This window comes from Aethalodelphis obliquidens, unplaced genomic scaffold (assembly GCF_003676395.1).
Source record: "Aethalodelphis obliquidens isolate GAN/ISIS:26980383/991018 unplaced genomic scaffold, ASM367639v1 scaffold5, whole genome shotgun sequence".
Classification (NCBI taxonomy): domain Eukaryota; kingdom Metazoa; phylum Chordata; class Mammalia; order Artiodactyla; family Delphinidae; genus Aethalodelphis; species Aethalodelphis obliquidens.
This window is the reverse complement of record NW_020837949.1, coordinates 20472786-20488515: the sequence shown is the minus strand read 5'-3', so window position 1 is coordinate 20488515 and position 15730 is coordinate 20472786. Positions and strand designations below refer to the sequence as shown.

Sequence of the window (15730 nt, the reverse complement as noted above, 5' to 3'; positions counted from 1 at the left end):
GCTGAGGCCCAAAGGAAACGTCAGCTTAATGAAGTAGCGGCCGTTCCTGGTAGCGTTCGCTTTGTCGCCGCCAAGAGACCACAGGATAAAAACTGTTCCAGGTAACTGACTGGCCAAGGGAGTCCAGTGCTTGCTGTGGCCATGCAGCGGTGGCCTCCCTTTTACCACAGCTGCCAGGTAATTTCAGAGCCAGATTTCACGCCCAACTTTCGTATGCCACGCCACACCTCTCAACTGCTTGGGGAGCGCTGTCCGTGTCTCTACCCACCTCAGTCTCTCTCTCCCTCTCGTTATCTCAACTCTGCTGGAATAACAATGTCTGTGTATATAAATATATATACGATATACTATATATATATATATATATATATATATACACATTTATGTAAATATATATACATTCATCACTAGTTGTCTTAAGGTATATTGGGTTTACCTTGGAAATTCCCTCAAACCCTTTCCAAAGAAGGTGGGAGTACAAATGCTAAACGAATAGGTAAAACTATACACATCTACTAAATCCATGACATGTGTGTGTTCCTCTAAGTGAGCTCCTGTGTGGGTTTAGTGACAGCCATATTTATAAGGTTGGTTAGCTTTCAAAGAGTGGAGAGAGAGCACTGCAGAGGTCAGGACCCAGGCAGAGAGGGGCATCTGAGGCACATCCCTCCCCGGTTCACTGCCACACCCACCCCCGCCCAGTCACATCGTGTGCAAGTCCTTCATCTCCTCTGTCCTTCTGGACTGTGGGCCTCCTGGGGCAGGGGCTGCATGGGGTCTGACTCATCACTGTCACACCTGCAAGCCAGGCCCATCAAACTATATTATAAAATGCAACCAATTGAGCAAGTATTTATCAAATAACCTAGGGAGAGGTATTGTGCAAGGTGATACGTGGTTGTCAGTTAAAGGGAGGAAGAAGAAAGAGAAGGAAGGCAGATGAAAGAAGAGGGAGGAAGGAAGGAAGGAAGGAAGGAGAAAAATGGGCTTCTATGACATATTTCCGGGCATTTGATACCCAGTCATAAAATGCATCATTTCAGGTTTCCAGCTTCCAAAAGCAGCTCAGAATCATGAGGAAATGATCTCATCACATCTGGCATTAACCCGAGAAGTTAACTGGATGGTAAAACAGTTTTGGCAATGATGCGATGTATGTAGCAGGGGATGTGCTCATGTCTCCAGCATCCCTGTCGTCACAAGGCAGGGAGGTTCCCAAGTCCCCCTGCTCACAGAAACCCTCACCAGGGCTGGCCCGGTACCCTTCTCAGGGGCCAGGGAGGGTCCAGGCTGGAGGGAGTGTGAGGGCAGGGGTGAGATCTGCAGAGAGGCCTTGGGGTGGGGAGGGAAATGTGGGGAAGGGTGTTGGGGCGAGAGGGAGTAAGATAGGGATAGGACGATGGTGAGTGAGGAAGGTGGGATGACTGGGGATAATGGGATGGAAGTGGTGGGGTGCTAGCACACAGGGAAAGGGCAGGGCACAGTAGTCACGGTGGCAATCACAGAAATCGTAAAGGCAGTGACACTAGAGGTGATAAATCTATTTTACCTAATTTTCACAGTAATACCGTGGGATAGATGCTTAGTATTATCATCCCCATTTTACAAATGGAGACACTGAGGCACACAAAATTAAACAACTAGCCCAAGTCTACCCAGTTAATAAGCGGCAGAGCCAGGGCTCAAATCCCAGGAGTCCCCATGCACAGCCCAAACTCTCACCCACCGTGTCACGCTGACACTCGGCCAGAAGGGGACATTGGGGCCTGAGAGCCAAAGCAACTTCCCTGGAGCTGCAGCCCAGCCCAGCCCAGCCCAGCCAGGATGTAAATCCAGCTGGTCCCGACTTCCAAGGCTGTGCTCTCAAGCGCTGCAGGACGGGACTCCCACGACTTTGGCCTGGGTTTGCCCACAGAGGTCTAGAAGGGCTCAGCAATCATGGTAAAGAGGTCTGTGGCCTGTGCCTGGCCAGGCCATTGGTGGCCGGGACTCACCATGAAGTAATAGAGCTGCGAGGACCTGGCCATGAACTCGGGCCGACACACAGCCACACAGATCTCCACGAAGCCGGCGTGCTGGCTGGGCTTGGCCTCCCCCATCTCACACACGATCCTGCAGGGTGGAGAGGACAGACGCCCATGGGTCACAGGAGGGTCACAGGCCTCCCTGCCGTGACCCCTGGGCCCTACACCTACCCAGGCCTCCTTCTCTGTAGTAAGATCTCAGGGATGGGCAGGGAAGGAGGAGGTGAAAGATACCTGATTCCTCCCTTCGGGGGCTCCTTCCCTTCGGGGGCATTCCTCCCCCCCTTCGGGGGTTCTCAGGAAATGAGGAATTGTGACCTACAGGGGTCTCCTTAGAGGCTCTCAGTAAAATGTGACTTACCCAAGGGCACACAGCCATCAGACAGGGACCTCGGAGCAGGGACCTAAGGTTTGCAGGTCCTCGCCTAGGAGCTCTTTGCTCCCAAGGCATGGACTCACTCAGGCAGTGCTTTCTGCTCCCAGCCCCAGCCGGGGGGCCTGGCAGGGGAGGGGGTTTTCATGCCGGGGGGAGGGGAAAGGGTGGGGGAGAGTCATAAATTCTCCCCTTTAAAAAAATTTTTATTGTTTCACTAACAAAATTGGTTCATACCCTTTGAAAGCAAGACAGTATCAAAATGTGACAGTAAAATAAAGTGTGCCTTTCTTCACTAATCTCTCTCAAAACCTTGGTGTATAAATCCTTGCAGACCTTTCTCTAGACCTATGCAAATATATAATATATATAATCTCCATTTTATAAATGAAGAACTGAGGCATGGAAAAGTTTGGCAACTTGCCCAAATATATAGATTTGCCCATATATCCACACGTGTGTATATATATTTATGTCTGATATTATGCACGCAGATAAACATAAATGTGTATATATACACAGGTACAATTATATACAAACGTGCATATGTAAAGAAACATATACATGATCTTAAAAATACAAGTGGAACTTAACCACCCACTATTTTTAACCCCTGCCTTTTTACTCAGCAAAACAGCATGGACTTTCCCTCATGCCACAGTACACACAGCTTCACGGTATTTCATAAGAGGCCTGTGTCATCATTTATTTAACCAGCCTCCTACTGTTACACATTTAACTTACCCTGATTTTTCTCCTACTCCAAATAACCCCGCAAAATGAACCAACCTAGACACCTCCTTAAGCATTGCATATTTACTAAAATAGATTTCTGAGAAGGATTATTTGTGCTTTTTTTTTTTTTTTTTTCCTGGTACGCGGGCCTCTCACTGTGTGGCCTCTCCCGTTTGCGGAGCACAGGCTCCGGACGCGCAGCCTCAGCGGCCATGGCTCACGGGCCCAGTCCCGGACCGGGGCACGAACCCGTGTCCCCTGCATCGGCAGGTGGACTCTCAACCACTGCGCCACCAGGGAAGCCCTTGTGCTTTTAATGTTTGATAGTAGTGGGAAATAATGGTCCAGAAGGACTGTCCCAATTTTTACTTCCATCAACAGCAAGTGAGTGAGATTACTTCACTCTTTGTCCAACACTAGATATTATCAGTCCTTTAAAATTTTTCTAATATAATAGGAAAAAAGAGATCTCAATTTCATTTTTATTCCCCTGATTACTGGTGAGGTTGCAGGTATTGTATGTGTGTGTGTGTGTGCTTAAATCTTAGACAGCCTTCCCTGTGACTTGTCTGATGCCCTCTCTGTATTTCGCGGATGGATTATCTTTTTGTAGGAGCTTCTGAATTAGGAGAATTAACTTTTCTCCATAATAAATATTGAAATTATTTTCTCTCAGTTGATCACTTGTTTTTCAACTTGGTTTATAAAGTCTTTTGCCACTTGAAAGTTTAAAACTATCTGTGTGGTTCAATTGCTCATTCTTTTACTTTATGGCTTCCGGGTTCTGGGTGAGAGTCTAGCAAAAATCTATGCTTTTCTGTTCCGATAACATAATTAATACATGTTCAGCTTTTTTTAAAGTACATAAAAGCACTTGTCATACCTACATTCCACTCCCACCCCAACAGCATCACCCAGAAGTATCCATTGTCAACATACTGGTGCACATGTTTCCAGTCTTGCCTTCCTTTTACAAAATTAATTATAAACTCTGTATCCTGCTTGGTGAGCTGTGTTCTCACTTTATATGCCTTGAGTATACGCCTGGTCATGATTCTTCTACATATCACATTTAATGGTTGTGTAGTTTACTGTCCTATGTACAGACAATAATTTATTAAATTAATTAATTCCCTATTTTTAGATATACAAATTGCTTCCACATTTTCACTGTTACAAATAAGGCCAAAATAAGCATTCTTGCAAATAAATATTTGTGCATTCTGTTTATTTAGGGAAAGTTCTAGAAGTATTATTCCCAGGCTAAAGATGTTTGACCTGCATTTCCAAACTGCCTTCCAGGAAGGTCGTCCCAATTTACCCTCCCGACATGAATGTATGAATGTGCTATTTCTTACGCCTCTCATCTGCACTGGGTGGGCATTAACTTTGAAAAATTGTTCCCCATTTCATTGGTTACTACTGATGTTAAACATTTTTTTAATATGACTTTAGTTCTTTGTCCTGTGAATTGCACATTCATGCTCTTTGCTAATTTGGTGATAGTTGCCTTTTACCTGTATCTTTTATCTAACCTCTTTAAATGTTAAGAAAAAGCATACTGTAACAGGCCATAACAATACTCTCAGTTTATCATTCATATTTTTACTTCACACACAGGGTTTCTGGTGCATAAGTTTTGTCTTACGTACTCAAATCTAATCTTCTCCTTTATAATTTTTTCTTTTGCAGTTATACCTGGAACATCTTCCCTTTCTTGAAATCAAATAAATTCTCACCTGCATTTTCTTCTAACCCTTTCACGTGTTCATTTTTTACCCTTAACTCTTTAATCCATCTGGAATTTACCTTGGTGTATAATGGGAAATAAGAATCTGATATGGTACTTTTACCGGGGGGTGAAACTGTACCACTTATTGAATGAGCTTTGCTTTCCTTGCTGATTTGAAATGTCATCTTTATCACATACTAACAGATTCTTTTTCTGGTGTTCTATCTTATTAAGTATCTTATTAAGTATCACGATATTTAATCATGTGGCTTTATAATATTTTTTATATTTTATATTTACATCTGGCTATACAAGTCCAGAGCAGGGCGTTTTAAAGTTCCCCGAATCACAATATATCCGTAGCAGCCTGCTTTGGTTTTGTTCTAGGAAGGACAAAAAGTTGAAGGAGCCACAGAAAGGTCTTTGGGTAAGTAAGTGATGATGGACCAGGATGGGTCCTACCAAGCCTGGAGCCTTCAATCATCTTATCTACTCTGAGTGTTTTGGGAAGAACCGGACGGAAATCAAGGAGGAATTGAGGATGGCAGGACTGATGGTTCCAGAATCACAAAATCTGGGTAAGACTCAACCAGCACAAGCATAAACGCACTCACCTACCTAAGTGAGACCTTGCAAAGAGTCAATAACTTATGCACACGGGGCCAAGTGGTAAGGTTTCACTCCGGGAGGGGCAGCAAAGAGGGTGGAGAATATAGATTCTATTGTGCTGGTGAATATTTATTTCATGCTTGTGTTTGCTGGGCTGGAAAATTGTATTTACTTATTTACAAGGCAATACGTGACTCACAAACCTTCCCTGCCACGTAGGTTAGAGGTCAAGGTCACTCGCTGAATGGCCCTCTCCGTGGACCAGCAGACTTTGCTGGAGAAAAACAATCCAAGTCCCCACAGGCCTGAGAGTGGGTGTGAAGGTTCATTCTCAGCCTCCACAGAGGGGAGCACAGGATTAGCTTCTCCCGTAATTGGGGGAGGACAGGAGTGGGGAGTTAGGGGCAGCGGAGGGAGCTAGGGCAAGGAGCTGAACTCACACGTCTGCAGAGTTTGCTTTTGCTTTGTCTTGTTCCCACTCAACCTCACACCTCAAGGAGGTAATGATCACTTTCCCCTTTTCTCCCAGCCATCTCCCCTTCCCCTTTCTAGACTTCCCCCAATACGGCAGCTAGCTAGTTCGGGGGCTGGGGAGTTGTAGGAGTCCCCCACACCCTAGCACGTGAGGGACGTTCTCCTTTTCTGTCCATAAGTTCTAAGACCATCTATTGTTGGTCGGGGAAGGTAAGTCAACATCAACCGTCTATTTAAATGGACTTCTCTTCCCTGCTCCTCCCATGTCTCGGACGGCCTCCACTTACTGTTCCGCGGGGATGTAGCCATCTACCAAAGGGCTGCACTCCACGCCGGCCACCTTGACATGGGAGGCGATGTCCCGGAATTCCAGGCCCAGGTTCTCCCCTCGGATGGTGACCTTGGTGCCCCCTTCCCGGGGGCCTGTTACTGGGATTATCTAGAAGGAGGAAGCACAGTAATCAGACACCGAGACAGCGCGATCCCCCACTGCTGATGGGGCAAGGGAGAGGCTGCTGGCTCTTTCCTATCTCCATCCCATTCCCTGAGTTGAGTCCAAGTCCACGAGGGCACCCAGGTCTGGGACTGTCAAGGGGCAGGAGCTTCTGGTAGAATAGTCTGTGCCTGTGTATGGTTTTAGGAGCAGGGTTCAAAGCCCCTTGTTCCTCTTCGCATTTCACAGAAGAGAGAGAACGTGATCTGCAGTGTTACTGGGTAATTCACAGAAAATCGGGATTAAAGCCTTCCAGCATATGCTCGTGTTGGTTCCACTCTCAGTGAAAATGAACAAGCCTCCTATCGACCCACACAGCCCTCCACACGATGGCATCCACCCATCTTTCAAGAGCCTTGTCGAAAGTCACTTCCCCATCACCAGATGTTCTCTCTGTTTCTCTCCACTGAGACTTCAGGACACCTTCTTTATGCTCTTTTCACAGTAACGTTTGTGTCGGATTCCCCACCCTGCCGCCCCCCCACCCCACCTCTTCAGATCCTGATTCCCTGAGAGCAGGGATGGTGGTGCCTCCTTTCCCTGTGTGAGCTTTCCAGTGATGGCACCATATTTTATTTCTTGAGTTGTAATTGTACTGAAAACGCCAACGATCCAAGCATCTTCCTGGTGTTAGAAAAGCCTTCCTCGCTGCCCCTCTGCCTTCATTGTTTGGCTTGGTTTGTCTGGGTTTAATTTAGACTTTACCCTCATACACTTGCCCAAAACGACTGGCTTTCCCTCCAAAGACATCACTGTTGATGCTAAAAACCCATGACTGGAATGTTAGGATTCAACCAGCAAGGGCCTGCTTTGAGGTGGCGGCTCACAGTTCACGTGATCTAATTATAACCTCCCACAGCAGTGACCTAGTGGCAGAAGACATTCCATGCCAGCCTCTCCTGGCATTTCACAGACCAGAGAAGGGCCCATTTCCTGTTCCTGGTGTCTCTGAACATCAGCACCTGGATCTCGGCCAACGTCAATGGGATCACAACAGGAGAAGCCCAGGTAGGCTACCTCTTAATATTTCCGACTCTCTCCATCCCCCCAGGGTCACAAGTGGGCGGTTCCATCCTGGGGGGAGGGCGGAAGGTGGGGAAGGGAGTGACAGCTTTGCCGAGCCTTGTAGGCTATTCACCTACAAAGCTCAAGATACTTCCTGCTTCTCACAGACGCAGGTGTGCACATCTGTGAGTGTGAGGGTTCATGAGTGTGTGGGTTTGCACATGCACGTTCCCACTGCAGTGGGAAAAAAAATAGGTTCTTTGGAGACACAGGCTTGTTTCTGTGTGAGGGAGATAGACAGATAGAGGGGGGGTGGGCAGCGGGAGCCCCTGTCCTTCCCAGATGCCTGCCCAACTAGTCCCCAAAGCGCCACTGGCACCTGGCAGCAGCATCTGCATATTTCAGCCCTGGCTTGTCGTCCTGAAAACGAAGTTTTATCTCTGGCCCAGTCCATGGTTCTCCAGGATCCCTGGAGGGCTGCTGCCAGTACGGAGCCAGTAAATAGCGTCCGTCGCAGGGAGGTTTGTTTAATTTGCCATCTCCTCCCTGTGATGTTTTTGGTCTCAGGCCAAGAAGAAAGCCAGTCCCACTGTTTTCACCAGACACACCATTAGCGGTACTGAGAGGCAGCCCCCTGGGGGATGGCTTCTTGCTACGGGGCTTTGAGGGTGGGGGCCGGCAGGAAAGGAGGGGGGCCCTCGTTCAGATGTGGCGCCAGAGGCATCCACCTGCTCTACTTTTCCAGATAATTCTGTAGGTAAAATACGTAAGTATCTTTCCCCAGTTTGAGAATCACTGTTGAGATTCCTACCCATGCAGGAGACTGAAGTCGGGGCTGAATGAAGCTCTCGGCACCTGGAAAACCAGGCATGTGGAGGGTGAAGGTGCCAAAGCGGGGGCACACCTAGAGGGCCACGCCCGAGAGGCTGCTTTGCCGGAGGAAGCTGCTTACTCAGAGTCAAGCTCCTTCCTGCTTTTACACATCCCCGGTGCGCCTGCAGCACTTGTGAGGGAGGGCCGAGGGAATGTATGGGAGTGTTTGCCTTTGTGGTGGCGGAGGACGGCAATCCAGTAACCAAGGGACTCGGCCGTCAGGGGCCCTGGATTTACGCTTTGGTCAGAGTAAATCTGAGCAATGGTCTTTTCATGTGGGAAAGGGTGATAATGACCTTGGCCTTGGCAGGCATCGTGGGTTGAACCGTGTCCCCCTAAATCCATATGTTGAAGTCCTAAACCCCAGCACCTCAGAATTGTGACCTTCTTTGGAGAAAGGGTCTTTATAGAGGGAGTCAAGTCAAAATGGGGTCATTCAGGTGGGTCCTAATCCAATAGGACTGATGCCCTCATAAAAAGAGGAAATTTGCAGAGACACACATGGCAGGAAGTCAATATGAAGAGGCACAGGAAGAAGACAGCCACCTACAAGCCAAGGAGAGAGGCCTGGAACGGACCCTTGCCTCACAGCCATTAGAAGGAACCGACCCTGCGACACCTTGATCTCGACTTCCAGCCTCCAGAACCGAGGGACCATACATTTCTGTTGTTTACCGCACTTCACTGCAGCAGCCCTAGGAAACCACACAGCAGGTTGTTGTGAGGCCGGATGAAGTGAGGGATATGAGGCTATTTCACAAACTCTGAAGCACCACACAAACGTTCGGCCTGTGACTGTGCCCGCCGTTGTAAGGGTACCAGACACGGGTGTTTGTGAAAGTGCACGGAGCTGGCTGCCCAGCGTCCCCTCACTACAGATGGATGGACTGAGCTTCCGTCTCATCCTCCCTGGGTCCCCCCGTGGCATTATCATCAGCAGCACCAACCATGGCAAGGAGGCACTGAGCACCTGCAATGAGCGAAGTGCTGGGCCCCAGGTGCAGACGTGTCAGACACCGTCCCGTAGCTGAGACACGCACGTCTTTCCCTTATTTTATGAGTGGAGCAAGGGATTCCAGCCCGGGTGCGGGGGACCTTAGAGGGTCTTCGTGCTGGGAGTGTGGAGGTGAAGACACCAGGGCAGCGATGGGCTTAGACACGGGATTTAAAAATGATTTTAACAGTGTCAGTGATCAACGAGGAGGCGGAGGGTGATGAGACCCCCACGGGCTGGGCACGCAGCCAGGCATCTTGCATGGGTTCGCTCATGGAATCCCTGTCACTCCCCTGTGAGGTGGACGCTTCGACCCAGGGCACGGGTGAGCAAGCTGAGGCCTGGAGGTGGAGATGAAGTAGTCGCAGGGGACCCAACAATTACTTGGGATTAGCAAATGGAGCTGGGATTCAAACGCTGTTCTCTGTGATCCCCCGTCTGCCCCGCCCCTCACGGCTCCGCGTTCCACGGCCCGCGTCCCTCTGTCCCCCTGCTCCACCTCTCCGGGGCTGGGCTCCACGCCCTTGACCCCAGGCAGCCTCCACCCACAGGCTGACTGCTTAATGAGGCCGCAGGCGATGGACCTTCATGGCCTTGCCACCAGGACTCCTGGAGACAAGGAAGGGGTGTCGAGGACCACGCGTCCTCTTGGACGCGGCTCACACGGAGACTCCATAGGACAGTCGAACCCTCTCTGCTCTCGACCTCCCTTGATGAGGGGAGGGCCTCTGAGCCAAGCCTGAAGCTGCTACGGATTTGCAGGGAAATGAGGATGCCCGCAGCCAGCTGGGCGCCTGGTGGACACGGGGGTGACTGACACCATGCCAGCCATGGCTCCCAGGGCCCGGCCCGTGGCAGGACAGGGCCCAGCAGACCACGGCGGGCCCAGCGGACCACGGCTCACCTCTGTGATGCGGGGGTTTGTGCACTTGCTGTTGGTGCCCGACAGCTCCAGCCAGTGGCTCTCGTGGATGGGGCAGTGCTGCCGGAGGGTACACTGGCCCTGGCCCTGGCACCAGCCGCATTCGAAGTCCGGGTCCGCCTTGAGGCACAGCCCGCAGCTCTCACGCATGGCGCCGCACTTGTAGAGGTGAACTGTGGGTAAAGGGCAAGGGGGGCTTGGAGGTGGGGGCAGGGGGCTGGGAGGGGCCCGGGAGTGCGGACCAGGAGGGCAGTGCTGGCCTGGATGATGGGACATGAGGCAGCCTTGTCCCCTCCGCCCTCCGGATGCAGGGAAAGCCTGAGCAGAGGGTTGTGGCTGGGCGGTGGAGCCTCCCTCAGTCTCTGGGGCCCCCTCCAGCCCGTGCTGCTCCCTCCACTGTACTCCCAGCAGCCGTCGCCCTGCGCCGAGCAGTCACAGAGCAGTGAGGGCGCTGGGGAGGCGCGGAGAGCGGGCTTGGCTTGGGTGGGGGACGGAATGGCACTGCCCACCGATGGGAGCTGCTCCCCCCTCCCCGGACTGCCCGGGCCCTCCTTCCGCACCTTTGTTCTGAGCTGGGTTATCAATGTTGAAGTGCCCGTTCCACACGACTGTCAGCTTCACCGGCAGGTTGTTGATCTCCATCCCTTCGTAGGAATACTGCAGCCAGGACCGGAAGGAAAGGAGAAAGCTGGGTCACAGAGATTTCTAGGGGGGGCCCAATGTTCGGCCTGGTGTCCGCAAGAGTGCACGGGATCAAAGGCAGCCCAAGACTGTGCGGGCGTGTGTGTGTAAGCACACATAAGCACGGGTGGGCAGGGTGGGGACGTGCATCTCAGGGGACCAGACCAGGGGGTCAAGAAGCTAAGGCGGGGAGATGCCAGGCCTGGGGGGACACCCATTTGGAATGTGGGTTCACAGAGCAGATTTGAGCAAGTGGCTTGGCCACCTTCTGCGGAGGCCTGTTCCTGCCAGCTGGGCTCTCCCCGGGAAGTTAGTGAGAGAGGGGCCTGCTCCCGCCCCGGCTGCCCAGGGGAACCTGCCAGTCCTCAACGCGATTTGGGAGCTTTAATTTCTAGGACACGTTCAGGGGAGGTGGGTGCTTTACCAGAGGCCTGGCCAAGCCTGATCTGCAGGCAGGGAGAGTGGTTGCAGAGGGGAAGCAATGGAGGAGCTGCACTCTTCAGGGGATGAGTGGCTGAGGGTTAACAGAGAAGAGGACTGCGTGAGAGCTCAGAGGTGAGGTGGGAAATCCTGAGGTCACCCTAGGGCACAAACCTGGGAATCTGGGTCAAGTCTCCAAAGACTCCAAGACAGAGCAGGGGCTCCAGCTCCACAGCTGCCCATGGTGGGGCGGCAGGGAGCTGCCTCTAGGCCTCTGGGCCCCGCTTCCCTGCCGGGCTCTCCTCTAATGTTCCACCCAGCTGGGTCCATCCCACGGGGCTGCGGTGCTAAGGCGGGGAGGGGGGGAAGTGGGAGGTACCTCTCAGGCAGCCCCCAGTAGGCCCGCCCCCGTCCGCCTTCTGCAGCAGGCATTCTCTATCCCCGGGGAAGGAGGGCAGGCAGCAGGAGCTTGGAACCTGCCCTGGGCAGCTTTTCCAATCCCTACCTGATTTTCTCATTATTCCACTAGATTCTGCCCACCACAGGGGGTGAGATGGAGGATCAGAGCTGAGACAGGTTTTCTGCAGAGGAGGGGCTGAGGATGGGCGATTTGTTGGAAGAGTTCAGTCCAGGAGACTTGGTCTGAAGTTGTGTTTGCAGAGCCAGTGGGCTCTTTTAACGCAGAGTTTAAGTTTGGTGGGGCTGGGCCGTGGGGATGCTCGTGGCTGTTGTGTCAGGCCACTGATGCCCCCTCCTTCACTGAGGGGAGGGCAGTACAGAAACTCGGGAATGCACCAGCTGTGGAGGGTCTCAGGGCCTCTGCCTCTGTAGCTTATCCGTAGGGCTTCTAAAGGAGATGTTATCATCTTAACCTGGGAACCTGCCCTATATTCCTGAGTGACAGAACGTGCTCCATGATGAGCATGCTGTGACGCTGCCCTCCTACAGAAACGTAAGTAGGGTGTGTGTCCAGCCTTCTTCGGGCTCTAACCTAGCACGCCAGAAGTTTTCACTAACTCCCTGGTGATGACGCCCAGGCCAGGGAGCCACATGTGGTGCCTGTCCCACAATGGCGGTGGTTTGCCTTGTACCATCCACACTCTCGTATAATCTCCCTCGAGACTGATGACACCTGGGCCAAGGCCAGGGTTTGGGCTAAGCCATAGAATAAGCGAAGCTCCCTAGCCCTGCAGAAGCAACACTGGAGAATTTGTTTTGATCATCCCATAACTCAGCTGGGGACTCAGAAGCTTTCTGCCACGAAGCCCACTAGCCAACTCCCCAGAGATTTAAGTTGTTCGCGTCTGGGTGGGTCGTTCCAAGTCGTCGTGAGTTTTCTCAAAAAAAACCCTCTTCCCGTCTCATGGTGGTCTGTGGACCACCTTCATCAGAGTCATGGGGGTGGGGCTGGGGATGAGGTCTACTAAATGCAGATTCCAAGGCCCCACCCAGACCTGCCGAACTAGAACCTCTGGAGACAGGAGCATTTCCAGTTAGGTACTCTGAGTCTGGTGCTGTGAAAGTTAGAGAATCGCTGCTCCTTGCCATCTGCTAGCAGCAGGGAGACAGAGGACAGCCAAGGGGGAAGTGTGTAAGGGGGGATGGGGGGAGAACCCGTTCCAGACGCCCCTTCTCATTTCCGCCTCTAGCCAAGCTCCACTGCCCCCATCCTTCCCGTCCCCTTCCTCCAAGGCCCCAGTGGGGGAAAGGTGGCAGGGGCCAGTGTCAGGCTGCTCCGACCTCTAGGAGGGATGCTGGTGGTGCCTAAATCGGCATCGAAGCCAGGCTCCTGCCTCTCAGGCCTGGGTCTGTCCAGGACCCAAAGTGGAAGCAGCAGGCAGCAACCAGGGGCGTGTTGGTCGAAGATCAAGAGAACCTTCAGGCCCCTCTCAGGAAGGACCTGAGATCCCCCCAAGATCAAGGCAAGACATACTGCCCACGTATGCATGGGAGCGTCTGCCTGCATGACCGTCTTTGCATGCGTACATGAACGTCTTCCCACGCGTGCTGAAGTGAGAAGAGGTCTGTGCACATCCGTAGGATCTATGCATTCAGATGTGCGTGTGCATGTGAGCACACACGGGCACACACGTGTACTGCCATGTAGGGGCTCCGCAGTGACCGGCTGTGTGAATGTGGGCAGAGGATCCGAATCTCAGACTCCCCACGTGTAAAGTGGGAATTACACGCAGTGCGTACCTCACGGGATTGTTGGGAGGGTTCAAGATAACCATCCGATGCTCTGGGCACAGTGCCTGCTGCAGAGAATGAGCACCCAAATATTATCGTGTCTTTGAATCTATGTGTGTGCACTTGGGGATGCTGTGCAAAAATACACCTGTGTTCCCCGTGTTTCTGTTTATGTGGAATAACAATAGCAGCACTTATTGAGTGTTTCTGCGCCAGACACTTGGTACACATGGAGATGGACGCACACGAGAACACTTATGTGCTCAGATGTGCGTGTGTGTGCACGCATTTTCTTTCTGAAGGAAAAATAAAAAAGGCTTTAAGGATCAAATATGCTGGGCATTGCTTCCTCCTTCTCCTCATTCCTGAGATCTCAATTCTAAAATATTACAGAAATCATTAACCCCGGTGTTGCCCACCAACCCCTTGACCTCCCCCCTCTAGGGAGGTCACGCTCCTTCCTGGAGATGCCCTCTCTCCCCCTTGACCTGCATCCTGCAGGGGGAGGGGCGGACTGCTGGGGACCCTGGACCACTGGCTCGCATCCCCCACCACTCCCCGCCTCTGCTCCACTTAGCATTTATATAGCCCTCTATGATCAGTGGGCGGTTGATGTGCACAAAGCCCGGAGCTGGGGGAAGAGTGTTTCAGGCTCCTATGGGCCAGGAGGTTAAGCGTCTCAGTCAAGGCCTGGCTCATCGTGGCCCAGCTCTTGGACGACGTTGCTCATCACCTGGGGAAAGAGTGAACCCCAGTTTCCCTACTTTCTAGAGCAAAGAGAAGACCTCTGTATAATTTGGACGTTCTTCCCTCCAACCATTCCCTTGTCTGAGATTTTTTGCTGCAAAGTTCTATCATTCTATCACCAACGTAAGACACCAGTGTATGCTGTGTCCATCTCCAGGACCCCAGAGGCTCAGCAGACCCATTCCCAGCTGTGTTCCAGTAAAGCGGGAAGGGGGAAAATTTACCCCCTATCGGTCTCCCTGTCCTTGTTTTGCACGCAGTAAATTGGGGCACGACGAGAAACCACGGGCCCACTGCGGGTCGGTGGAAGATGGGCCTAGAGCCCTAGGGCCTCATGGCTGGCACTGTAGCCGGCCAGCTGTCCCCTGCGGCCCACTGACTCCCGCGATTGCCAGTGACTGAGGGGCGGGACTGGGCACTATTATTAGCAGCACTTGACATCTCCTGGAGCCTCTGTCTAAAGGAGGCCACGAATACCCACAGTTGCTTCTAACCCTCCTCCAACTGCTGCCTGTGAGCTGCCCTGTTCTCTGCCAACAGGCCCCCGAGGGCTACAGTGATTGGCCCAGGGCCTGTCCCCAAATAGTGGGCTGGAAGTGACCTGCCTGTCCACCCAGCCCTGTGTCACCCCATGCAGAATGCTCCTGTGTCTCTCTTTTCCTTCTCTGCTCTCCTCTGAGACCCCCTCTGCCACCAAAAATCAAGGGTGGTGGGGCGGGCTTGATTTCTCACAGGTCGAGAGACCCTGCCACTCACGAACTGTGTGACCTTGGGCGTGTCACTTACCCTTGGGGCAAGGGTGGGTTACCCTGGAAGTCAATGGAAACTCAGGGCCAGCTTCAGGGCCCTGCACTCACCCACATGGCCCTTCCTAAGGCCTGCCTGCATATCTCATTTGTATTGATGTATTTCATTCTTAAAGAAGGTCCCCCAAAGTATGTAACTGTCAGCCCCACAAATCCAATCCTGCCCCTACTCTGGGCCTCCCGTTTCTCCTCTGCACAGTGAAGAAGAAGGTGCGTTTCACATCGCTTGAAAACGTTACGAGTCTTTAAGTCTGTTAGTCTCTGAGCATCTGGGTGCACAGCAATAGCCCAGAAAGAGAGAATGAGGGAGAGCAGAGCCGGGGCTGGGAAGGCCACGGGGCCGGCGGGGTAGCTGGCAGGCAGGGGCGCACTGTTAGGGCACACTGTGTGGTGACCAGGGACCAGGCGAAGGCTGCTGGCCGCAGGGGGCTGCTGACCCGTTGCTGGTCCAGCATGGACCCAACCTGGATTTCTAAATACTGGGCAGGGTTTGTGCCGATCTACACAGCACAGCCCCGGGGGGCGCCTTCCTGTTCCAAGGCTCCTTTTGCAGGGGCTGGTCTGTCTCAGAAGCCTCGTGTGCTGGGAAACAGCCTCTGTGTGGCTGTACAGGCCGAGGTGCGCCTTTGTGGGCTTACATGAGGCCCCCAGG

General features: G+C 52.3%; 1 protein-coding gene across 3 annotated transcripts in view; it reads right to left on the bottom strand.

Annotated features, from left to right (window-relative positions):
* Positions 1 to 15730, bottom strand: part of PLXNA4 (plexin A4) — a 463197-nt gene that overhangs the window by 58036 nt on the left and 389431 nt on the right. For all 3 annotated transcript variants that reach the window (XM_027101899.1, XM_027101900.1, XM_027101898.1), the window contains exons 11-14: positions 10795 to 10891; positions 10217 to 10407; positions 6235 to 6386; positions 1995 to 2112 (exon numbers count right to left, since the gene is read on the bottom strand). In XM_027101899.1, coding sequence (XP_026957700.1) covers positions 1995 to 2112; positions 6235 to 6386; positions 10217 to 10407; positions 10795 to 10891 — 558 coding nt within the window. The remainder of the gene's footprint in view (positions 1 to 1994; positions 2113 to 6234; positions 6387 to 10216; positions 10408 to 10794; positions 10892 to 15730) is intronic.